The sequence below is a fragment of the Agelaius tricolor genome, unplaced genomic scaffold, assembly GCF_023055355.1.
Source record: "Agelaius tricolor isolate 1412-34295 unplaced genomic scaffold, bAgeTri1.0.p SCAF_5, whole genome shotgun sequence".
Taxonomy (NCBI): Eukaryota; Metazoa; Chordata; class Aves; order Passeriformes; family Icteridae; genus Agelaius; species Agelaius tricolor.
Window position 1 is genome coordinate 45134288 of NW_027269265.1, and position 22383 is coordinate 45156670.

Below are 22383 nucleotides of genomic sequence, written 5' to 3' on the forward strand. Positions count from 1 at the left end.
TGTCATTTGTTTGTCTTGCATTTGCCTCTTGGCCTGGCTCTTCCATGTAAACCTGCAGGCGTGGCTCTTGCATAAGGAATACTGTGCTTGTGGAAGAGGATTGGAGTTGGATTAGTAATTGTCCCTCCTCTTCTGCAGGAGAGCTGCAGATTCCTATCAAGAATCAAAGGATTCCAGCACACATTGTGACTTCATCTCGGTGGCTTTAGCAGAACTCCTTCCCTGCAGGTACTGCAGAGCAGCAGGTCTTTTAAGTGACTGTCTGAAATACAGGCCCTCAAATGATACAGCGCCCTTGAACCTGACTTGAATCATTCCCCATCAAATCCTGCTAGGGAGGAGATGTTTCACAGAGAAATTGAAGAGAAAACCAGTAAGTTACAACTCAGAAACTGGCTTTGCCTTCACAGGAACTGGTTTGGAGAGTTTATTTTTTTACTATTTAAACAAAACAAGCCTATATACCAGTAGCGTATGGACTGGCACAATGCTTCACTCCCATCACTCACTTAGCTAGAGGAGTGTTTATGGATGAATCCTGAGCATTTTGGAGTTAATCTTCATTGGTTCTGTATGCTTCTTCTATGGAAGTGCAGCCTGGATGGACCATAAGAAAGTGATAACTTTGGAGTTGCTTTGCAGATTTTTGGAAAAGACACAGTACTAACTGCAGAAGAACAGCTGGCAGAGAAATTTTCAAGCTAAATTTGGAGCTAGAATACATATGTGGAACATGGGTATGGGGTTGTAAATACAAACACAGCTGATAGATTTCTTGACAAAATAAAAATTCAGAAACTTTAATGGCACTGTTGGCACAAGAATGAGAGAATGTAATCTAGTTCTGCATACATTTAGGCTGGGAATTGGACACCTCTGAATGTCTCAGAGGAGCAATTCTGCCATAACCTGTCTGTATACAGAATGAAAAAGGGTAGGTGGTGTGAAAAATAAGGCATGACCAAATAATAGAAGCAACTACACTGTTTACCAGGAAGATAGTGTCAGTCTGTTTCATTCCTTGGGCTGTTTCACTGCTTTAAATTCTTGTTTAATGTTACCCTTGAACTGGCAGTGAAGATAACAGCCTGTTGCAGGATGCGTTAGGAGTGCCTGCACTGTAAGGCCTGTTAAATTTGTTACCTCTGCACCTGCCATTGCCTGAGGAGTGCTGAGCCTGAAAACTACACCTTTTGCATGAACTTTCTACTGAAGTTACATGAACAAGAATACTGGTTCTTTCATTCTGTCTGCCATTAAAATAAAATTATCAAATTGTAAGCTGCCTCCTGGGAGAGGCAATGAGAAACATACCTAAAAATATCTTTTCTGGTGTGTTCTAGAAAACAGTATACTCTGTATACTGCTTGGTTGGGGTTTTTTTTCCCTTTCTGACTGGCCCTCTTGGATCAGATGCTGTTACCTGTTTAAGGGAAGAAATCTTATTTATTCAATACATGCAGTAGTTTGGTAACAGTATAACCTCTTTTTAGGTTTCATTCCTGTGGAAGTGTGGTGATGCCAAAAGCTTGTTCAGCACAGGCAGGGAGGGATGCTGCACCAGGAATTTGACTCAGGACCTACTCTGCCACCATGGTTGTCCCATAGGTGACCTCCAGTACTGCTTTTGGGACATAACCCTGGCCCTGCCATCTGGCCAGAAATGTTCAGGTTCTTGAGAGCTGCTCTGAGGTTGGATGGAGAAAGAGGGTGGGGTTCTCTGGCCGAGCTCGGGGAGGCGGGAGCAGCAGGAGAGGAGGAAGCGAAAGGGGGAGGCGAGCGCCTGGAGGATCCAGCTGGGGCCACACTGCAGTCATGGCCCAGCCCAGAGCCTGTGAGTAGCTGCCCTGGCTCTTCACTGCTCAGTGGTGGTGGGGGTTCTTTGGTTTGTCCCTGAGGGAGAGACTGGGCATGTGGGAGAGGGTGAAGGCTTGCTTTCCTGCTGGGCTTGGAGCATATCCCACGTTTCAGTGGTGATGCTGAGAAGTAATGAGTCAGTCCTGAACTGGGTGCATTGCATAAGGGGTGCCATGCTTGGCGTCATGGGAGGAAGTGAAAAAGGGAGAGGAAAGCAAATCTAACCATGTTTTGCTCTGGTATCGTGTGATCCCCATCCCACTGACGCTCTCCTCACCTGCAAATCTCTCTTCCCTAAACACTTTCTGTTTGGGGACATTCTCAGCCATCACTGAGTCCCTGCCTGTGTTCCCTGTCTTTTGGGGAACCCCAGCGTTCCTGTGTTATTTCCCCAGTCTCCCAGGGCTGGGAGCATCCCTGCAGGGAATCACAGCATCATCTGGAGGGGGGAGGATGTGATAGAGGAAGTGTCTGAACTTGCTGGCCCTGGCCTCAGTGCATCCCCATAGCTGTGGTCGAGCTGCGAGTGGGCTGGGTGAGTTATTTGGGGAGCGGCTGTCCTGATGTCAGCTCTGCCCCCATAGCCCACTGCTGGGATTAGAAAACCCAGTTTTGGGGTGGATGCATCTGTGGCTGGAGCTCTTGCAGGGCTCAAAGCATGAGAGCAAATCTGTTAATGTGACACTTGGTCTGCAGGTCAACATCTGGTGGGAACTGTTCCTGCATCTTCAGTTCCAGCCAAGATGCTCAGCTTCAGTTCCTCTCTTGCGAGGACACAGGAGCTGTTCAAGCAGTAATTGTGGTTGCACTGTTCAACCAGCTCCTCTGCTTTTCCTTGCTGGCAAAAATTATCCCAAAATCATGCAAAAAAAGAAAAAATGGTCTGCAATTCCAAAGGTCAAAGTCTCTTTAACCACCTTCCCTGTCCCACATGTCCAGGTCAGGAGCAGGAGGACAGATTGTGTGAAGTGAATCTCTCTACCCAGAGGTTGCGTGTGCTCCCTCCCTCAGTCCTGAGCAATTCCATGCTGAAGAGCCTTGACCTCGACAGGAACAAGCTCAGGAGCATTACTGGTATTTCTAAGCTTTGCAACCTCAAGAAGCTGATACTGTCCAAGAATGAGTTTGTGGACTTTCCCAATGAAATCCAGAGCCTGGTCTGTTTGGAGAGGCTTGAGCTGAATCAGAACCAAATCCGGATCATCCCAGAGGGGGTTTTCTCCCATCTCCCCAGGCTTAAGCACCTGCGGCTGAACAACAACCGTCTGCGTGCCCTCCCCAGGGACCTGGCAGCTTGTGGGGGCAGCCTCCAGTACCTGAACATCTCCAACAACCTGTTCCGCACTTTCCCGCAGCCCGTCCTGCAGCTGGCACGCTTACAGGAGCTCCATGTGCAGAACAACGCCCTTCGCCAGCTCCCCAGGGAGCTCTTCCAGGGACAGTCCCTGAAAATGTTTAAGGCCAGTGGGAACCCTCTCCGGGAGCCGCCCAGTGAAGTGTGTGCTGGTGGCATTCAGCAGATCCGGAATTACTTCAACCAGCTTCAGCATGGTTCAGGGCAGGAGGACAAGAGGGTCAAGACCATGTTCCTGGGGGCCTCGCTGGCAGGGAAGTCTACCATCTGCAGAAGCCTGAAGCAAGGGCGATCCAAACTGGTGCCCAAGGAAGAGCGAACAGTTGGGATAGAGATCAGTGAGTTCCAGATCGAGGACTTCACATTTCTCTTCTGGGACTTTGCTGGCCAGCTGGAATACTACATGACTCACCATGTGTTCATCACCCCACAGGCGCTCGTCATCCTCGTCATCAATCTTCATATGTAAGTGCTGAGCTGGTTTGGATTCCAGGTAGAGTGGGGAAACTAAAAAGGAACTGGGGAAATTTTGCACTGCACAAATTCACACCATTTCCACTGGACCTTGAGGCCTGGTCTTCTCACCATTGGCATAGCTGGTTCTCCCTCTCCCCATTTTTGCAGATCAACCTTTTAATCCACCAGCTCTGTCATCACCTTGCCAAAGGTGTCTCTTTGGAAGGGTTGAAATAAGTATCAACTCCTTATGTGACAGCTGAACCCCATCTAAGTGGACTTGCTTTCTGCAAGAAGCAAATCCCTGTGATCCCTCCTGTATCCTGTGGTGTTCCCTGAACATTGAGGGAGTATCAGGCTTGGGTTTGGTGCTACAGAGGGATGCTCTTGTCCACAGCAGGGTTTGGCTCTGCTATACCCCATAGCTTAAGGATGGGGAACTGAAGGATAAGCTTGGATACAGCCCATGTCCATGGGCTGTATCTCAGATTCTGAGATCTGAGCTCTTGTCCAGTGAGCTCCTGGGACAGGAGAGTGTGTGGTCAGGCCTGTACTGGTGGAAGTTGGTTGGAGATCCAGAGGGTGAGATGTGAATTTGGGATTTTCTTTTTCTCCCTTCCCCAGGTACCAAACTAATGACAAATCTTTCAAGGAGCTTGTTGGTTTCTGGATCAACAACCTGTCCATGCGAGTCCCAAACTCAGTGGTGCTTCCTGTGGGAACCCATGTGGACTGCTGCCAGGAGCAGGAGGTAGCAGAGAAGACACATGACATCATGGCCAGGATCACAGCCATGCTGGCAGAGAGAAAAAGCAACCTTGCTCACTTCATCAACAACCTGGAGGGCAGTGAGGAGCCCAAGTTTTACGTGGACCAGTGGGAGAGGCTGAAGGAGATGGAGAGCTGCAAGTTAACTGTAGGGCTGAGATTATCCTGGCTTCTGGCTGGCTGAGGTCACCCAGCTGTCTCTGGCAGCCCAGTGTGCTACTGGCTGAGGGGACCTGGTGCAAATGCAGCCCCTCCCCAGGCTGGGGTGGACGTGGTAACCCCTGGCTGTGACCTGCAGGGTCCTTGTAGGTGATGGGCGTCTCCTCCTGTGGCTTGTAGCAAGTGCCTGAGGAGGAGTGTGAGGGGTGACCAGGTGATTTTCAGGAGCTGCTGTAGAACAGAGGTGTGAAGGAAGTGCCTCTGAAGCTGAGCCAGTGGCTTCTCTCACCCTGGGTGATCTCATGGGCATTAGGTCCTTCCTTTACCTCACAGGCTAACAAACTCCTCTGGATGTGCTTTTGTCAGGTATGTGCTTCCTCTTTTCCAGATCTTAAACTTAGTTGCTGTCAACTGCACGGATCACCATGACATCGGAGAGCTCGAGGCCACTATTTTGAAGCATGTGAGGAATGAGGAGCTCTTCCCGGAGGTTGTCCGAGTGCTGCCGCCCGTCTACAGGCAGGTGGAAGCTGCCATCGCAGATATTGCAGGGAGCGAGGAGGTGGCCGACCATGGTGAGCGCTCTGTCACCTCTGCCACGCCTTTCTGGGAGGAGCTCCTGTCCTGTGCCTGGGACCGGCTCTCTCCAGTGCTTTCCTGATTGGGGATGGGCTGCCCAGTGCTTGCTGCACCCTCTGGCCCTGTTTATGCGGCAGTGGAGTCACTGCTGAAGACCTTGCAGTGTTCATGCTGAGCACACCTCACAGGTCTGGTTTCTTGGTTTGCAGTGATGTTTTTTGTTCGCCCTGTAAAAGCAATTAAAAACATCTTACAGGAAGGAGCTCCACAGCTTTAATGCAACTCTGTGGTTTTCAAATCTACATCCTGCTAACTTTATTTAATGGCCCCTACCCTTCCCTAGACCCTTTTTCCATGTGTCTTGTGACTTAGCAGAGCCAGCAGGCAGCTCCAGCCCCTTGCTAATATACCTAAAGCAGGTATTAATTCCACCAATTCCCAGTGCCATCTCTGGCCCCTCTGGCCACTGTAAGATTAGAGAACGAGGAGCAAATGCTTTTCTTTTGTGGAGACAAGCCAGATTTTGTTGCGTGTCTCTCTGCATTGCTGAATGGCACTCTGAGGTTTAACTGGCAGTCTGAGGTTTTCTGGCTAGAAACAAACTTGCTTCCTCAAACAATAATAGAAAAAAGAACAGCATTAGCTTTGTTTTTCAGAAAGTCCTGGCAGGCTGTTCCCACTGCTGAAGCAAGGCAAAGTTGTGGGAGCTTCAGGGTGTCAGCTGGACAGCTGAGGAGAGGCAGAACATTTTTGGTCACAGTCACCAAGCACACTGATCCCAGCTACTTCCCCAGGGATGGCATAGGTGACATGGGTGTTTGGTGGCTCTCTGAAGCATCTGCCTTGGAATGCTGTGTCTGATAGATGCATGCTGAGCTCCTGCATCTCCCTCTAGGCATGATGGACCTCCAGTACCTACTCAGCAAACTTTCCCAGCGTGAGAACTTGGCCAGCCTGAGCAGAGAGCTCCTCCAGGACATCCTGCGGTACCTCCACCGCATCGGGCTCGTCGTGTGGTATGAGGAAATCAAGCACTTGGAAAGCACCGTCTTCCTCCAGCCTACATTTTTAATAACCATGTTCAAGGTGAAAGTGGGGATCAGGACCATCTCTGTAGAGCCCAAGTTCTGCAGCTTTGCTGGGCTTCTCTCACTGCCACCTCGTGTCTCCTTCTCTTCCCATGCAGCTCCTGGTGCGGCACCAGCTCGTCCAGCAGCTGGAGAGCATCTCTGTGGAGACACTGATCGGGGAACACGCCACCATCAGAGACAGGGCCAACTGGGTGTGGACCTTCAAGTCCAAGGCAATGCTGTGCCACCAGGCTGTGCGTGCCTTGGTGAAGCACCAGCTCTGTTCGGAAGGCATGTGGGATGTCTTTGAGGAAATCATGGGACACAGGCCTCACAGAGGGAGAGGGAAGCTCTTCAGCCTTCTGGAGCACTTTGAGCTCTGCCTGGAGGTGAAGCACACTGAGGCACTCAACCCACAGGCCAGGGAGTTTGTGCCTGGGAAGCCATGGGAGACAACACAGAGCCAAGGCACGTCCTGGTACTTGTTCCCAACATATCTAAACCAGACAGAGGAAGTGTCTGAGGTCTGGGGAGGAGATCACCCCGACGACCTCCACATCCGTGCCTACTTCTCACCCGAAATACCTGAGGGCTTCTTCCAGAGGTAAGCACTGGTTTCTGGCCATCAGTGAGGTTGTGGGATTGAGTTTGCTCGGTGCAGTGCCAGGATGACTCTCAGCAAGCCCTTGGCTCTTGAGACTGTGTCTCCTGAGGCCTGAGGCTGGGAGTCAAGATACCAGGGTGGCTTCTCAGCTCGGCCACACACGTGTAGGGCCCTGGGTGAACCCCTTGCAATGTTCACTGCCTGGATGTGAGCAAAGGCCACACTCCTTCTGGTTCCCCTTTCATCTCAGGGGGTGTTTGGCTAATCTGTGCCTATCCAGGCAGGCAGAGGTCTCACAGTCTCACCCAAGAATGTTCTAGTTTCTATGGGTGTTGCAACTGTACCAGTTTTTGGAACTTCTCCTGGTTTTCTGGACTTGTGTCTAGAGTTTTATCTGATGGTGCTGTGATTAAACCCCAACTGGCAACCAAACACCACAGAACCACTCGCTCACTCTCCCCAGCTGGACTGGGGAGAGAATCAGAAAAGTGAGAAAACTCATGGGTTGAGATAAAGACAGTTTAATAGTTGAAATAAATTATAATAATAAGTGATAATAATATTGTAATGAAAAGGAAATCAGCAAAGAGAGAAATTAAACCCAAGAAGAACAGGTGATGCAAATAAAAAACAATTGCTCAGCACTAACCAACTCATGCCCAGCCTGTTCCCAAGCAATGGTCCCCCAGCTGGCTCTCCCCCAGGTTTATATGTTGAGCATGATGCCACTGCATATGGGATAACCCTTTGGTCATTTGGGGTCAGCTCTCCTGGCTGTCCCTTCCCAGCTTCTTGTACATTCCAAGCCCCCTCGCTGGCAGGGCAGCCTGAGGACCTGAAAAACCCTTGACTTGAGGTAAGCCCTGCTCAGCAGCAACTAAAAGATCAGTGTGTTATCCACATCATTCTCGTCCTAAATGCAAAGCACAGCACTGTACCGGCTGTTAGGAAGAAAATAAACTCCACTCCAGACAAAACCAGGACAAGATGGCCAGCTCTGGGAGGATCTCTTGCTTTAAGAGGCTGTTCTTGCTGCTTGAGCTTTCAGTAGGGGAAGGTCCTCATTTGGTGTCTGTTCTTACTGAAACTTGGTTCATATTTTCAAGTCCATCCAGTTTTTCCAGCATTAGGGATTAACTAGGAGAAAAGTGATGAAAGCCATGGGCAATTTCCTTGCAGATTCCTGGTGAAAGCTTGCTCCTTCTATTCCACACACTGGGTGGCCAAGATGACCTGCCTGCTTGTATGCAATGGCAAACCTCTGCTGATCAAAGAGAATAACCAGAGGGCCTACAGCTACCTGGAGCTCCGCAGCAGAAAGCCATCAGAAAGGACAGGTAAGATCCTTGATCCATATTTCATGACTCCCAACTCCATGTCTCTCCTTAGCTCTGCTCCTGCCACCTCCAACCCCATGGGAAGTATATCAAGAGGCCTCTGCCACATGCCCTAGTCTGGCCTGGGTCCACCAGCAGTCCATTAAAGGTTTCCCCTTTCTCCATGGAATTCTGTTCAGGACTCCTTTAGAGGTATCACATGAAAGTGGAAAGCCAAGTTTTCATTCTCGTCATGGAGCAAATGGGTTGTCCTTCCCCAGAAGGCCCCAGCAGAGAGCAGTCTAAGGCTGGATCTTCAAGTGATAAGCAAAGGGGCCACCCAAGTTGGGGAGCTCTTCCAATGTATCATTAAATTCCTTATGGAAGTTTGGTTAACTGGGGATGGAGCCAGTCTGACAGATGAGGCTGTGGGTTGTGTGGGTCACCACAGAATGTCCTGGGCTGCTATGGCTGAAGGCTGTAAGAAAGAGACATTCTCCTTTTGCCTGGAAGGGTTCCAGTTTGCCTGGGATTTCCTCATGGCAGTTGTGCTCATCACCCAGAAGCTCGCTGAGGAGTGGCCGGGGCTGCACGTGTGTGTGAAATCTCCCTGCCGAACGTCCGGCTGTCCTGCAGAGTTCCTCTGGCCAGACATGGATGGCACAGGTGCCACGTACGTACACACTGTGCCCTCCCAGCAAGGGTGGGACCCAGTGGTCACTACTGCAATGCTGGTGAGGCTGCTCAGCTTCTAAAAGCCACGTGAAATTAGTCATGAAACTCACCAGGCACCACAGCGCCCTTCTCCCAACCATAGCAGCTCGTGTCCCATGTGGTGTTAACACTTACTGGTGTGGGAAATTGGAGCATGGAGGAAAAGGTGAAGAAGCTGGGACTCTGGGGCTCAGGCACATAATGCTCACTCTGGACATGTGCCCACATGTCCCTGTTTCATGAGGAGCTGAAGGTGCTCAGGCACCTGGGAGGGCAGCGGATGTCCCACCAACAGCTGCACCTCAGGTCAGGGTGGGAAGAGCAAACCTATTCCATTGCCTTAGCATCACATTCCATGGGAAGTGCTGAGAGCAGCTCCTGTTCCTTCTTTCCTGGCCTTTTTCCTCCACAGGACAAAGGAAGATGTTAAAACCTGTGGGACATGTGGGCACCGGTTTGGTGCAGAGCTGCTCTTGCCCAAAGGTGAGCCCAGTGTCCTGAGTTTGTGCCACTGCTGTGCTCAGGGGAAAGAGGGCTGAGGGTTTCATGGGGCTAAGGGTGTCCCATTCCCACAGTACCCAGGCCACTGGAGGAGCCCCCAGCACAGCCCTCTGCTCACTATTATGTGACAAGCTACGGGACCACCACCTTTGGGCCCAGCAGCATCCAGGTCACTCGGCAGGTAAGGACACTGCTACCCCTCCTTGCCCAGGGACCAACAGTGATGGTCAGCCTCCTGAAATGAGGGTGTGCAGTTGCCTGCAGCATGGGGAGGGCACACCCCATCTTCAGGCAGCCCTCTGGTTTCCACACTCCTCCCTAAGACACCACCCCCTCTGCACCTCTGAGCTGGTGGTCTGGGTGTTCCGTGTTGTACTTACTGCCTTATTTTTCCAGAACATCTCCAGTGAGTAACTCTGGGCAGTGCTCAATGAAGAATTACTTTTGTTTAGCCCAGGCCAAGCTGTCCTCAACACATTCTGCTCGCGAGTCATGTTTGCAGCCTTAATGCATGAGAATAAATGCATTGATAAATGCATCCCTTCACACTGGGAAGTCACCTCATCCACTCAAATTTAAGGGGAAGAAGGTGCTGGTAAAGCTCTCTGATACCAGCCCACCCCTGCCAGCAGGGACTTTGCTGAGACAAGGCTGGGCACGGACTCCCATGGTTTTGGGGGGTAGAAGGGGGTGGTGAAGATTTCAGACTGATAGCAGAGGCAGATATCCAGGCAAGAGAGAACTACATTTCTATATATATATATATTTTTTTTGACTTGGAAAAATTAAGAAAATACATCTGTAAATTACCACACTCCACAGAAACACCCACTAGAAGCTGACAGAGAGGAAAAGCAATGTGTGACCTCCAGGACTGGTCATTGAAGTGGTCCTTGGGTTGGGGGGTGCTGGTTTGCAGAGCCTGGGATGCCCAGTAGTCCTGCTGCCCGTGCCAGGGCCATGGGGAGCGGGGCAGGAGGGCTCAGCCCAGCTGCATGTTGTACTGCTCGATGAGCTCCATGAGGTCAAAGGAGTTGGAGAGCTGCAGGCTGATGGTGCGGCTGTCCAGGGAGGAGGCTCCCTCCTGCAGCACCTGCTCGTACCAGTATTCACAGAACTTGGGCACCAGCTGCAGCAGCAAAACATTGGGGTTAGGGGAAGCTGCCTGATATAGCTGCAAAAACCTGCATAGCCCTGTCCTCCTGGAGTGCAGGGAGGAGATGTCTGGGGCACCCTTTGTCTGCCCCAACCCCTGAGGGTCCCTGTCCCTGGGCAGCTGCCTTCCACACCATCCCACCCACACCCCGAGTGTTCTCTGGCCCATTCTCTACCCATGTTTTCCCTGGTCCCCAAGGGTTCCCACCCTGGTCATGCAGCCCCTCATGCCACCAAGGGTCCCCCTCCCCTGTCATTCAATTCCTCCACCTCTCTCAGCCCCCAAGGTACCCCCTCCTTGGGTATCCAGATGTCCATCTGCCCCAGATCCTGAGAGCTCCCAAATCTCCATCTCCACTACACACTCAGGGCCTCCCTCCTTGTGCACCCAAGCACTCGCCTCCCCTGACCCCGGAGGCTCTCCCTGCCCAGTCCCTGAGGAAACTCCATCTCCTCTCTATCACCTAGGAGTCCCCATCCCTGAGCACCCAGAATCCCACCTGCCTCAGTCCACAAGGCTCCTCTTCAGTCACCCAGACCCTCCATCTCCCACCCAACTCGACCTCGAGGGTCCCCCTCCTCAGGCACCCAGAGTCCCAGCTCCCCTGGCTCCATGAGTCTCTCCCCTTCCCTGGGGAGCAGTGGGATAGTGGTGGGTTTTGGCTACTGCACCTTGACCAGGATGAGCTTGGACTCCTTAGGCTTGGCCTTGGAGAAGGCCTGCCCAAAGCAGAGGTAGATGGTGAAGTCAGGGGATCGCCGCCTTTGGCCGTTGCGGAAGTCCCTCAGCTCTGTGAGGCAAAACAGGGCTCAGCTTTGTGGTGAGCCTGTGGTACAGAGGGGCTGGGAGGGTTTGGATGCTTGTAACATCCTGGGGCTGGCTCCCATGAGCCCCAGACCAGGCTGGGCAGGAAAAAATACACGGAGAACTACGTGACACCCCTACCCACCTGTGCAAAACTTATTGAAGTCAAAGATAGGCGTTTCCTGGTCCCGGTAGAGCAGGTTAGGTGGGGGCTCCTCGACCCCCTCGAGCTGCTGGGACAAGGCCCAGAACACCTTGCACTTCTCCCGGCGGGTGGCAAAGACCTTGTGGGCGCGTTGCTCCAGCTGCAGCCCCACCACGCCCAGCACCTCCTGGGTGATGCGCCGCTGCTTGCTGTCGGGCAGGCCGGCGGGGCTGGGGAAGCGCACCACGTGCCAGGGGCACGGCAGGCTGGGGCACTGGTACGTCAGCAGGCAGCTGCCCCCCACCACCTCCCGGTGGGACTCCTTCCCCCGGTAGTAGATGGTGACATCCAGGTTGCCATCTGCACCAGGAAGTGATCAGCGGCCGCATCCTCCAAACCAAAACGTTCCCCCTCCCCAAAGCACCCCCCCCAAGCACATTTACTGTTAATAACTGTTAATTACTCTTAATTATTGTTAATAATCATTTATAGCTATTAATAATTGATAACCCTCACCTGTGTTATCCACCAGCAGCCGTGGCTGTGGCACGGGACTGATGGTGGGCACAAACACCGTCGCCTCCACCGTGTACTGCATGGGGACCGTGCCCTCCGTCAGGTGGCATGGCGGTGGCATGGCCCCTGCAGCAGGAGATGAGCAGCACTGTATCACCATTCCAGATGCCACCCTGGCCTGTTCCCACCCCATTATGGCATTCCCACAGCCAGGGCCAAATCCTGTCCCACGGCACCCACCTGTCTCCTCTGGTGGCATGAGGCCCGTTGGTTGGCAGGTGTCCAAGGTGGGCTGCTCCACCGTGGGCACCCACTGTGGAAATGTCATGGGAGGGAAGCAGCTGTTTTGGCTGGTGTCTGTGTAAGGCTGGAGCAGGGTGTCCTGGTGAGGCTGGAGCACAATGTCCTGGTGGGGAGTGTCCCCTGCAGGGAAACCAAGCAGGGTTTGGTGCTGGGAAAAGTGCTGGGAAAGGTGCTGGGATCACTCACCCAGGCAGTCACCAACCCTGCACCCCGCGAGCAGAGCTGGTCTCACCTGTGGGCACCCAGGATGGGGCCAGCGAGCCAAGGTCATGGGGAGAGATGTCACACTGCTGCAGCAGCTGCTCCAGAATCGGGAGCTCTGTGGGGTCGATGCTTTCTAAGGGGGAGCACAGTGGGTAGGATGTCTCACAGCCACAAAACCAGCCCCAGCAGAGCCTAGTGGGTGTCCTCTCCCCAAAAAAAGATTGTGGGACTAGTGCTTACCTGGGACAGCGATGGCTGAGGCCATGTCTTGGGGGTGGAGCTCCAGCTGGAAAGGGAAGGAGAATGGAACCTTACTGCTGTGGTTGCCAGGCACCCAGCCTCCCCCAGCCCACGTTTTGGCCAGGTGCTGGGCTGCAGCTTGGGAGCAGTGCTTGTTGAGTGGCAGCAGGGACCCCCCCTGGCCTGCTGTTCCCACCCAGCTACCTGCAGCTGCTGTTGTGCTGCCTTCTGGTCCACCACAGGGTTGGGAATGTTGGAATCTCCATCCTTGCTGTCCTGGAGGGCGGCTGAAAGGAGAGCACCAGGAATGGGAGGCCCTGAGATTGCCCACCCCATCCAACACAGCCCCTCCATGGAGCGAGGCTCACCTGAGACAATGGAGAAGACCTTGTGGGGGTCATCACCACACTTGGAATTGTCCTGTTCCAGCTTGAACAAGTGGGTGCTGCTCAGGGCACAGCGGAAGTTGGTCTTCCACTTGGCCGGGTCCTCGAAGCCTTCCTCATACCGCCCACTGACCTTTGCCCAGGCCTGGGGGTGCAGGGAGGGGAACATGGGGTCCCTGGCTCCATGAGAAGGGAGGTTTCCAGGGATGACTGGTCTTCCCCCACCTCCCCAGCTCCCAGCCTGAAGACCTCAGCTTGCGGCTGGTCACTATCCTACCCCACGCACCTTGAAAATCCTGAGGCTGCCGCTGGCGACCCCTACCTCACCCACCTGGTGGATCTCCACGTCCCTGCTGGCGACACTCATGCCACCCACCTTGAAGACCTCCAGGTCACTGCTGGTGATGTCTTTCCTGGCGTTGTGCTTCCAGGGGACACGGAACATGGTGTGGGCAGAGTCGATCCAGCGCAGCCCCTGGTAGCTCCCGCTGTCGATGGCGCTCAGCAGCCACGGTCCGAACCGCAGCTTCTGGGGTTCCCTGCGGGCGGGGACCGTCACCTGGGGGAACCGGGCCACCCGGAGACGGCCACCTGGGGGAACTGGGCGCCGCTTACCCCTCCTTCTCCGGCGCTGCCATGGTGCGCCGTCCGCAGAGCCGCCGTGCCGTGCCGTGCCGTGCCGGGCGGTGACCTCGGCGCTGGGGGCGGCCGCCTCTTTCCCGATGCTTTATCCGCCCCTCCCGTTTTCCTGGAAATCACGTGTCCCTTCCGAAAGTGAAAGTGCCGCGGCTCCCGGCGGGGCGGAGTTGCCGCTGCCGGGGGTGCCCGAGCGATGCTCCGGCCCCGGCCGCGCCGCTGCGCACCCCGCGCACGGCCCTGCCCAGAGTATCAGAAATTAAAATGAATAAACCGGACCTAAAGCTGAGCGTGGGAATCCCGCAGCGCGGGGGGTCGGCCGCACCCACTCCAGCCGGGGCTTCCCGGAGCTGGAAACCCCCGGGCCGTGTCCAGATGTTTATTTTAATCCCTCTTCTCCCTACTGCTTTGGCTTGCACGCTAAGGCCGTGCTGCCAAAAATGACAACCCAACAGAGGCCAAAGTGCGGCGGGCAGCGCCCGGCACCGGGGCAGAGGCGAAGCAGCCCATGGCCCCGACAGGAAGGGGGTCAAGGGCAGCAAGAGGGATGGCCCGGCTCTTCCCTGAGCCCTTTGAGCTGTGTGGGGAGCAGCAAAAACAACCCAAACTCCCCGAGAGGTTCCTTACCCAAGGGCCAGGAAGGGGTGGAGGGGTCAGTGGGGCTGGAGTGTGGGACTGCAGCCTTTTTCCCAATGTGCAGCTTGTTTTTGAGGAAATATCTTTTTCCAGGAACTCCCTACTGCCTACTAGGCACTCTACATGGTTTTTCAGAACACTGCCAGTTGTTTCCCAAGAAATTCCCACTTCCTTCCTAAAAAAATCCCGCATTGCTCTCCAGGAAATTTCCCAGTTGCTTTGCAGGCTATTTCTTCCTTGTTTCCTGGGAAATGTCTTCGTTGCTTTCTAGAGTCCTCCATCCCTGTCTACGATTTTCCCCTCTGCTTAGAGGATGGATCTCCATTGCTTTCCTGGGAAATTTCCACATGACTGTTACTCCCTAGTGAGAGGAAAGCTCATGTGTTTACAATTTGCTGGGTGCAGGTTGGGTGTTAATGTCTTTGAAAGGGGTCCCAATGTCTCTGCTGACTTTGGGCAGCAGGTTTGTAGCAGAGTTCAGGCAGTTCTGCTCCTGAAACAGACAAGGGTCTGCAGTGCCTGAGTTTCTCAACTTTAGGGTAGCTTCAAGGTGGGATTTGTGGGAGGTGGTTCTGGAAGGCTGAACCTTCCTGGTGCCTCAGCCAATGGGGAAAGGGAGAGGGCAACATGTGGCCGGAATTCAGGATAAAAGGAGGGTGCCCCGTCTGAAACCTTGAGAGAGAAAATGCTATAGGTGTCTGCCCTGGTGAAGTTTCTCACTTTATTCGAATAAAGTTGAAGAACTCCTCTGCCTCCTTTTTGGACACAAACCTCTGGTGTTTGTGGATTTTCCTCACACTGGGAAGCAAGAAATTCTTTCCCAAGAAGTATCATTCATCCTCGCCAGGCAATTCCCCTTTTGCACCACCAATTCCTCCTTTGCATTATGGGAAATTTCCCCTCTCGGAAATGTCACTGTCACTTTCTTACACAATGTCACTTCTGCTTTTCAGGAATTTCCCAGGTATTTCAGGGAATTTCTTCCTTGCTTTCATGGAATTTCCCTCCTTTTATTTCTAGGCTATCCCCCCTATAGCCTTGTAGGAAATTCCCCCATTTCTTTCTAGAAATCCCCTGAATATTTCCCCCTTTGTTTTCAAGGACTTGCCCCTAGTTCTCACATGGAAATTCCTACATTGTCTTATAGAAATTGTCTTGTCCCCTTTGTTATCCAGGATATTCAGCTTTCTAGGATGGTTTCTTTTTGTGCTCCAAGAATTCTCCTTTTGGTTGCCAGGATTTTTCCTTTTATTTTGCAGGAATTTTCCCCCAGGGTTTTAGGATGAAATTTCCTAAAACCCTGTTTTTCTGTTGCAGAAAATTCCATAAGCCAGAACTGGCTCGAGCACCTGAACTCAGGACAGGGGCATTCAGCAGATCCAGCAAAATGTATTTAAGGGCAGTGAACACCATGAAACCCAAAGAGGAGCCAGGAGAGCCAGGTCAGGGTGGGAGCAAGGGACAAGGCTGACATGGACAAGGTAAGGCTGGAAAGAGCCCGGGTGGGTGGAGGGACCCTTTGCCAGAGGAACGAGTGGGAAGAACAAGGAGTGGTGCTGGCTGCTGGCTCCTGCCCCAGGGACAAGCAGCACCTGCAGGGAGGGGAGCAGAGGCGTGTTTATTTACTTTCATTCCTCAATGCTGCAATCAATGCAGAGTGGTTTCAGTTAATAGGTGATTAATTCAATAGATGGGAATTCTCCCATTTAATTTTTTTTTTTCAAGTAGGACCCTGCCTGCCTGGAGAGGGGGGTACCTGTCCTGCACAGCCACAGCTGTTATCCCCTGCCACCTCCCTAAGTCCTGCTGGGTCAGGGACATGTCCAGGAAGCTAAAAATCAGCCTCATTTAGGTCACCAGCTCCTGCACAGTGGAAGAAGAGCTGGAGATTTCAGGAGAAAGAGTCAGTTTTACAAAGAAGTTTTTAAAAGTATCCTGAAGGACAAGGAGAGCTTTCCCTGAATCTCAGCCCTTCATTGCACCAAATTTTCCTCCAAACTTAACCCCACCATACAAACCTGCACCCCACACACATTTCTGCAGCCACAAGTCACCCATTTTCCAGGGACAATCCTTGCAGGAGGAAGGGCAAGCTGAAACCCCTCAAGTTTTATCAGCAAGTTCTCTTTTGGGGACCCTCCCTGTAAATCATAAAGCAGCAAGGAACGGGGCACCTTAAAGAAAAAAATAAAATAAACCTTTCTCTTTTAATCCACCCAAGGGAAATCCAGAGCAAGAGTAGCATCACAGCACTACACACAGCACAGACATCTATCATTGCCTTTGCACAGATTCCTTCCCAGATACACGGAGAAGTCATCAAAAAAAAAAAAAAGAAAAAGAAAATTATTCACATATGCGAAGTGACAAGTAACAAATCAGCCACAGAACAACTTTTTCAAAGAGAAGAAGGATGCATCAAGGAAGAAGGCCCCCAACATACACATTTCACAAAATCTAACCAAAGAACGGTGAAACAGAGGTGGTTTTCTTTTAAACATTAAAAACAAGGCTATTTTAAAAATTAATTTAAATATACATTCAAAACACAAACACCAAGCAGGCGCCTGGAGAATAAAGCAAAAAGAAGGAATGAAAAGTGAATTCAATCAGTTTAATTTCAACACCAAAGTTGCGTGGATCGCACCAAATGGAATAAATAACGGAGAAGATCACACTGGGTTGGTAGATCTCACACTTATGATCATTTCAGCTAGGATTAATTACACAGCCCAAGAGAGTACTGAATGGGGAATTCCTCTGACAAGTGATATTAGCTGGGGCAGTGTCCCTTTGACAGAGCAGGCTGTAGGTGTGGATTTGCCCCCTGCCACCCACCCCTGATCCCCACGCAGGGAGCAAACAGGATGTTCTTGTGATGCACGGGACTCACCCCCTCCAGTGATGGACACACAAACAGCTCCCTGCTCAGAGAATGTCAACCCTCTGCCTCTTCCACACCCACGCGCTCCAGCCACACCCAAGGCAAACATCAGAGCACAACCAGACCTTGTGTGCTCACCTGGCTTGGTGAGCCCACAGATGCAGCATTTCTAACTGCTGCTTCATGAGCTTGGGCAGTGCCAGAACTGGAGCCAGTGCCTCCTTCCACACACCTGGGGTCAGGCTGGGAAAAAATCAGATCAGCTGATCTATACCTGCAGCCACACCTTTATCACTCTAGGGGTGGGCAGACTGAAGGAATGTAAGTGGCTTCTTTTTGTTTGGTTTTTCCTCCCCACAACCCTGAATAAAAAAAACCCAACAAACAAAACCCAAAGAGAAAAAAACTAAAAACAAAAACAAACAACCAAAAAAACCCCAAAATAGAACTAAAGAAAATCCCCACAAAACAAAACAACCCTGCAAAAAAACCCAAACTAACAAAACAAAACAAACAAACAAAAACAAAAAAACCCAAAACAAACCCAAAAAACCCCAACCAAAAACCACAAAAAAAACCCCAAAAAACCCCAAAAAATCAAAAAAACAAAAACAAACCACCCCAAAACAAAAACGAAACAAAAATAACTTGATCCCAAGTTCCTCTTCCGTGCCTGTAGCCAAGCAGGGAAGCACCTTTGGACATTCATGTGATCCCACAGACATGTTCCCTACAGAGCAGACACCTTATTTCTGCACCTCACCCAGATGTGCCTGTGACACCTAGTTAGGAGGGACATCCCTTTGCTTTAAAACAAAAATAATTACAAAATGAATAGGAACAGTCAGAATTCATTTAAGTCCAACTAGTTTTTAAAAAGGGAGAAGGGAGGACTGAAGGTTTCCAGGCCAAGGAACTTGCCAGAGCCAGCATCCCCCCCACCCCTGCCTCCAGCAGCAATGAGTTAAGCCCCCTTTGTGCAGCATTCACTCTTGACCCGAGGTCAGCAGAGCCAAGGAGGTGCTGAGGGGACACAGCTGCCCCTCCAGCTCCTCCTCAGATGGCTGGCAGCTCCAGGTAGAAAGGGAAACTCAGGTGGATGAGGATTGAAGTTATTTCTTTCCCATCTCTCCTCCTCACCAAGACTGAGAGGAGACTTTGGGTCTGCAAGCCCAGTCTGTGCTTACCAGTGTCCTTAAGAATGACAATTTAAAACCAAAAAGTGGGAAATTAAAAAGAGAGAGAGAGAGAGAGAGGGAGAGAGAGAGAGGAATAATTAAGTATTGTCCGTGGAAGGAGCGGGAGGGGCGGGTTCCAGAGGCGGCAGGGAAGGGACTCTCTCTCCCTCCCCAGTCTGCCCATGTGGGCCCCAGGTCCCTTGGCGGCCCTGCCGAAGCCTTTGTGCTGTTGCTGTGACATGGATGGACAGGGATGGCGAACACGGGGATGGATCCGGCGCTGCAGAGGGCGGGGCACGGGCGGCCCTTGCAGGGCTAGGCCCGGCGCTTGGGGAGCAGGTCCAGCAGGAACTCCGCGATGCCCACGAAGTACACGACTTGTGCAATGCCGAAGAGAGGAGCGATCACCAGGGCTCGGCAGTAGGCCCCTTTGAAGAAGGCCGTGGGCCCTTCCCTCTGCCAGATCTTCCTGGGGAGAAATGGCACAGACAGGTAAGTGTCCATCCCACCCCTCCACCATGCCAGGAGAGCCCCTGGCTGTGCCCTGCCTTTCTGCCTCCGTCCAGAGACTAAACCCGGGCAAGCTCTATTGCCTGGCACAGCCCTCACAGCAAATCACCCATCACTGCCCAAGTGCTCTGCAAGTGGCCATGCAGGAACTTGCCCCATCCCTGCATCTGGCTAGATGCAGGAGTGGCTGCCCATGTCCAGAAGTACAGCTAAGATAACCCCATGCTTGCATCAAGAGATCCCCCTTCTCAAAAGCTCCCTCAGCATGGGACAGAGCCAGATAGCAACAGATTCTGGCTACCACCGGAATACAAAAGCAGAAAAGTCCCTTTGTGTTTTGAAGCAGCAAAGGATCAGAGGATAATTCAGCTGGGGACAGCACACTCTGGCAGTGCTCCTGCAGACACTGTGCAGAGCAGTCCCAGGAGGGATATGAGACTCAATGCTGTAGGATTTTCCAACAGTGGGGCCTTGGGAGGGACTACAACATTGCCTCCTTTTGCAGAAATAAAATCTCATGACTACTGGGGTTTGGACAGAAGTATTTAAATATAAATGCTATATTTTTCTTGCTCAATATGGGAAGAAGTTCTCTTTTATAAAACTATATTTATACATCTGCTCATATATCTATATATATCTCCAGACAGACAGATAGATTGATAAAAGCATAGGGACAGAGGGAACATGAAGCACAGCTGCTGGTTGGGTCTAGAAGCTGCACTGCCTGCCTGGCCAAACACCTGATGTGGTGCCTCTGTCATGAGGAGCCTTACTTGGTGCAGTCCAGGATCCCCGAGTAGGTGTCCTCATTGACTCCTCTCTGCAAGGACTGCAGCCGCGTTTTGATCACTGGGAGGGAAAGAGAGGGGAGACACTGCTGAGCACTGGAGGTGTAGCAGGCAGGAGCCATCCTGAGAGTAATGTCTTTGAAACAAAGGTATTCTGGGTCAAAACAAAATGACCTAGAATACAGACCATTTTCATACATTTATCAGGGAAAATAAACCCATTCCTTTACAGATGGATAAAAGAAACACAAAGCCACCCAAAACCCAACCCCTCCCTCCCTCACTGTGATCAAGGTTTCAAAAGCTGACTTAAGCTTTAAACCTTCCAAATTCAGATATGTCTCTGCAAAGTGAGAACTTATTTTCAACTGCTCATCTCCTTCAGGAAGAGGAATCTAAAAGACACAATTCTGCTTCTACATTTCTTCACACCTTGGAGCATGTGCAGTGTTGGGGAAAGAGCAATTACTTTCTGGTGTTTTTCACAGGAGGGAAGCCAAGGTGGTACTTAAGGCAGATGCTGTGGAGCAGGAGAAAAGGCCACAGATCTGAGGCTTCCCTGCTAAGAATATCTGAAATCAGTGACACTCTCTTCCTGACATACCTAGTAAGTACTGCAAACCTGTGTGTAAGCTGTGGCCCAAGTTGTAACTCAGCTGAACTCACACCATCAGAGATGGAGGCAGCAGAGCTGTCCCTTTCTGTGTGCTCATGCTGCAAAAAGACTGGCACAGTCACCCTCCTCCTCACCTGGCCCAGCCTGGGCCTCTGAGTCCTGCCACTTGGCACCAGGCCACCAGCACAGGCTGCTCAGGACTCACCATCACAAGGATTGACAGCCACTGCAGCCGTACTGCCAGCCACACATCCAGAGAGAAAGGATACGTAGAATGGAGCCTTGACATTGGGATCCTTCTGGCCCAGCTTGTTCAGGTTTGCAAACAGTGGGAAGTAAACAATGGAGAAGGGGACATCCCTGCAGTGGGGCAAGAAAAAAGGAAGAAAGAACAAGGATGAGCGAAGTCAGCACGGACACCAACAAACTGAGCAAAGGAAGGGCTGCAAGCATCACACATTGTCAGCACAGCCACGAGTGCAATGCAGACATCCTGGCTCTGTGACTGCAGTGCAGACAGGAGCTGAAACTCAGTGGGGCAAAAGTGCACAAAGGACAACAGGCCTGTGGGAGGCATGCAGCCCTGCAGGATCAGTGGGCTCCCCCTTTTCTCCAAACCAAAGACACCAGCACATTCAGAGGTCAATTGTTTTGACCACTTTTGTTACTTATGAGAGGTTCCATCCTGCCCTCCATCACCCTGGGTGCTGCTTTAGCTCTACCTTTGTTAAAGCTAGAGGAGAATGACACTGTGAAAACCCAGGCAAACAGTGTCAGAGCAGGCACCACTCCTTGCATCCAACATGCTCTGTGGCCCAGCTCCCATTGCACACCCTGGGGTCTCAGGCTGACGTTTTACTCTGCCAGCTCACAAGGACTTCTGTACAGTGTGAAAATACAGACTGTGGGGCACACAAAAACCTTTCACAGAAAGCAGCAGAATTAAATCTTCCAGGAACAAAAATATACCCTCCATCACTTCTCTGACCCTTCCTTCTTTAATGTACAAAACCTGTGCATGAAAAACGAACTAAACCAAGCCCACCCCCGCTGAAGCCAATACCTCCTCTCCAGGCTCATCCCTGGGATGGGTGGTGCCTCAGGCCCAAGGCTGGGGACGCCAGTGCCCTGTGCTCAAGCCCATGCCACCCTACCTCAGCAGCCACCCTACCTCAGCAGCCACCCTACCTTAGCAGCGTGGCTCCCAGGCCCTTGTAGAGTCCCGCGATGCCTTTGCTCCGCAGCAGCTCCCTGGTTATCTGGGTCGCTGTGGGGCGCCTTTCCACAGTCGGCTCGGCCGCCGCCGCCGCCGCCGCGGGGGAGGAGGAGAGCTGGGCCTGCGCCGCCATGAGCTTCTTCTGTGCCTCTAGGGAGCAGAGCGCCAGCCCCGGTCTGTTGGTGTCCCACAGCAGCCTCCTGCCTCCCGTGCCCCACGGCAGCCTCCTGCCTCCCCGGCCGCAGGACACGGAGCCACAGGGGCAGCACAACACGCACACAAAGGCCAGGCAGGTGCCCTGCCAGCTTGTCCCCCAGCCTACCCATTCCCTCAGCCTGTCCCAGTCCCTGGCAGTGCTGCCACAGCACAAGGCTGTCGGCTGCGCTCTCCCACCGGCCGGTTTGCCCAAGCCTGTCCCACACCATCTCTAGAGTGCAGAGAACAGGAGCTGCTGTGAGCAGGCAGGGGACAGTCCCTGCTTCCAGCTGTGTCCCTGAGCTTCCAGTGTAACAAACAAGATGTTCCTAAACGAGACCGTTTCCCCAAGTTCTGTTCTTTGCCTCCCTCCCCTGAAAGCAATCATTAACCTGGGGAGTTTCTCCATCACATTTCTAATCACATCCTGGTTCCTCCCACTTTTCCAACTGATGCACTTCGGCCCTTTGGCCAGAAGATGGAGAGCACCTCACTCTGTAAGTAATCCTGGCACACCACAGCTCTCCTGCTACACAGAGAACAGGCTGTTCACAGCATCGAAAACCTCTCCTGAACCCTCAAACCACGG

General features: G+C 52.2%; 3 protein-coding genes across 6 annotated transcripts in view; 1 reads left to right on the forward strand and 2 right to left on the reverse strand.

Moving 5' to 3' along the window:
- The first annotated feature begins 110 nt into the window (after nucleotides 1–110).
- On the forward strand, nucleotides 111–9924 carry LOC139590268 (malignant fibrous histiocytoma-amplified sequence 1 homolog). 3 transcript variants are annotated; one of them, XM_071427674.1, is made up of 11 exons: nucleotides 111–373; nucleotides 1494–3676; nucleotides 4292–4583; nucleotides 4983–5169; nucleotides 6069–6259; nucleotides 6360–6847; nucleotides 8027–8184; nucleotides 8677–8836; nucleotides 9290–9360; nucleotides 9453–9559; nucleotides 9775–9924. In XM_071427674.1, the coding sequence occupies exons 2-11, from the start codon at nucleotides 2736–2738 to the stop codon at nucleotides 9790–9792; spliced, it is 2613 nt and encodes an 870-aa protein (XP_071283775.1). In that variant the 5' UTR covers nucleotides 111–373; nucleotides 1494–2735; the 3' UTR covers nucleotides 9793–9924. The 3 variants fall into 3 exon arrangements, with proteins under 3 accessions (XP_071283775.1, XP_071283774.1, XP_071283773.1); XM_071427673.1 differs by having other exon boundaries at nucleotides 1494–1834; nucleotides 2797–3676; nucleotides 9453–9924; XM_071427672.1 differs by having other exon boundaries at nucleotides 9453–9924.
- A 209-nt stretch (nucleotides 9925–10133) lies between these two features.
- Nucleotides 10134–14001, reverse strand: IRF7 (interferon regulatory factor 7). 2 transcript variants are annotated; one of them, XM_071427675.1, is made up of 11 exons: nucleotides 13748–13988; nucleotides 13509–13671; nucleotides 13115–13277; nucleotides 12951–13033; nucleotides 12747–12792; nucleotides 12535–12639; nucleotides 12240–12422; nucleotides 12000–12125; nucleotides 11484–11843; nucleotides 11206–11324; nucleotides 10134–10507 (listed from the first exon to the last, which is right to left on the reverse strand). In XM_071427675.1, exons 1-11 carry the CDS (start codon nucleotides 13768–13770, stop codon nucleotides 10361–10363), a joined length of 1518 nt encoding a protein of 505 aa, XP_071283776.1. In that variant the 5' UTR covers nucleotides 13771–13988; the 3' UTR covers nucleotides 10134–10360. The 2 variants fall into 2 exon arrangements, with proteins under 2 accessions (XP_071283776.1, XP_071283777.1); XM_071427676.1 differs by lacking the exons at nucleotides 12951–13033; nucleotides 13115–13277 and having other exon boundaries at nucleotides 13748–14001.
- A 2591-nt stretch (nucleotides 14002–16592) lies between these two features.
- Nucleotides 16593–22383, reverse strand: part of SLC25A22 (solute carrier family 25 member 22) — a 52004-nt gene continuing 46213 nt past the window's right edge. Inside the window, exons 7-10 of the mRNA XM_071427678.1 lie at nucleotides 21572–21749; nucleotides 20589–20743; nucleotides 19753–19828; nucleotides 16593–18935 (exon numbers count right to left, since the gene is read on the reverse strand). Of these exons, the coding sequence (XP_071283779.1) occupies nucleotides 18782–18935; nucleotides 19753–19828; nucleotides 20589–20743; nucleotides 21572–21749 (563 nt within the window). The 3' untranslated portion in view covers nucleotides 16593–18781. The remainder of the gene's footprint in view (nucleotides 18936–19752; nucleotides 19829–20588; nucleotides 20744–21571; nucleotides 21750–22383) is intronic.

What these genes read in the sequence shown, in the direction of transcription:
- LOC139590268 (XM_071427672.1), top strand. Translation starts at nt 2,736, where the DNA reads ATGGTCTGCAATTCCAAAGGTCAAAGTCTCTTTAACCACCTTCCCTGT. An exon ending in CTCGTCATCAATCTTCATAT is followed by an intron (nt 3,677 to 4,291) that starts GTAAGTGCTGAG and finishes TCCCTTCCCCAG; the next exon opens with GTACCAAACTAATGACAAAT. An exon ending in CCTGAGGGCTTCTTCCAGAG is followed by an intron (nt 6,848 to 8,026) that starts GTAAGCACTGGT and finishes ATTTCCTTGCAG; the next exon opens with ATTCCTGGTGAAAGCTTGCT.
- IRF7 (XM_071427675.1), bottom strand. Translation starts at nt 13,770, where the DNA reads ATGGCAGCGCCGGAGAAGGAGGG. An exon ending in CTTCAATAAGTTTTGCACAG is followed by an intron (nt 11,325 to 11,483) that starts GTGGGTAGGGGT and finishes TTTGCCTCACAG; the next exon opens with AGCTGAGGGACTTCCGCAAC. An exon ending in CCAAGCTCATCCTGGTCAAG is followed by an intron (nt 10,508 to 11,205) that starts GTGCAGTAGCCA and finishes TTGCTGCTGCAG; the next exon opens with CTGGTGCCCAAGTTCTGTGA.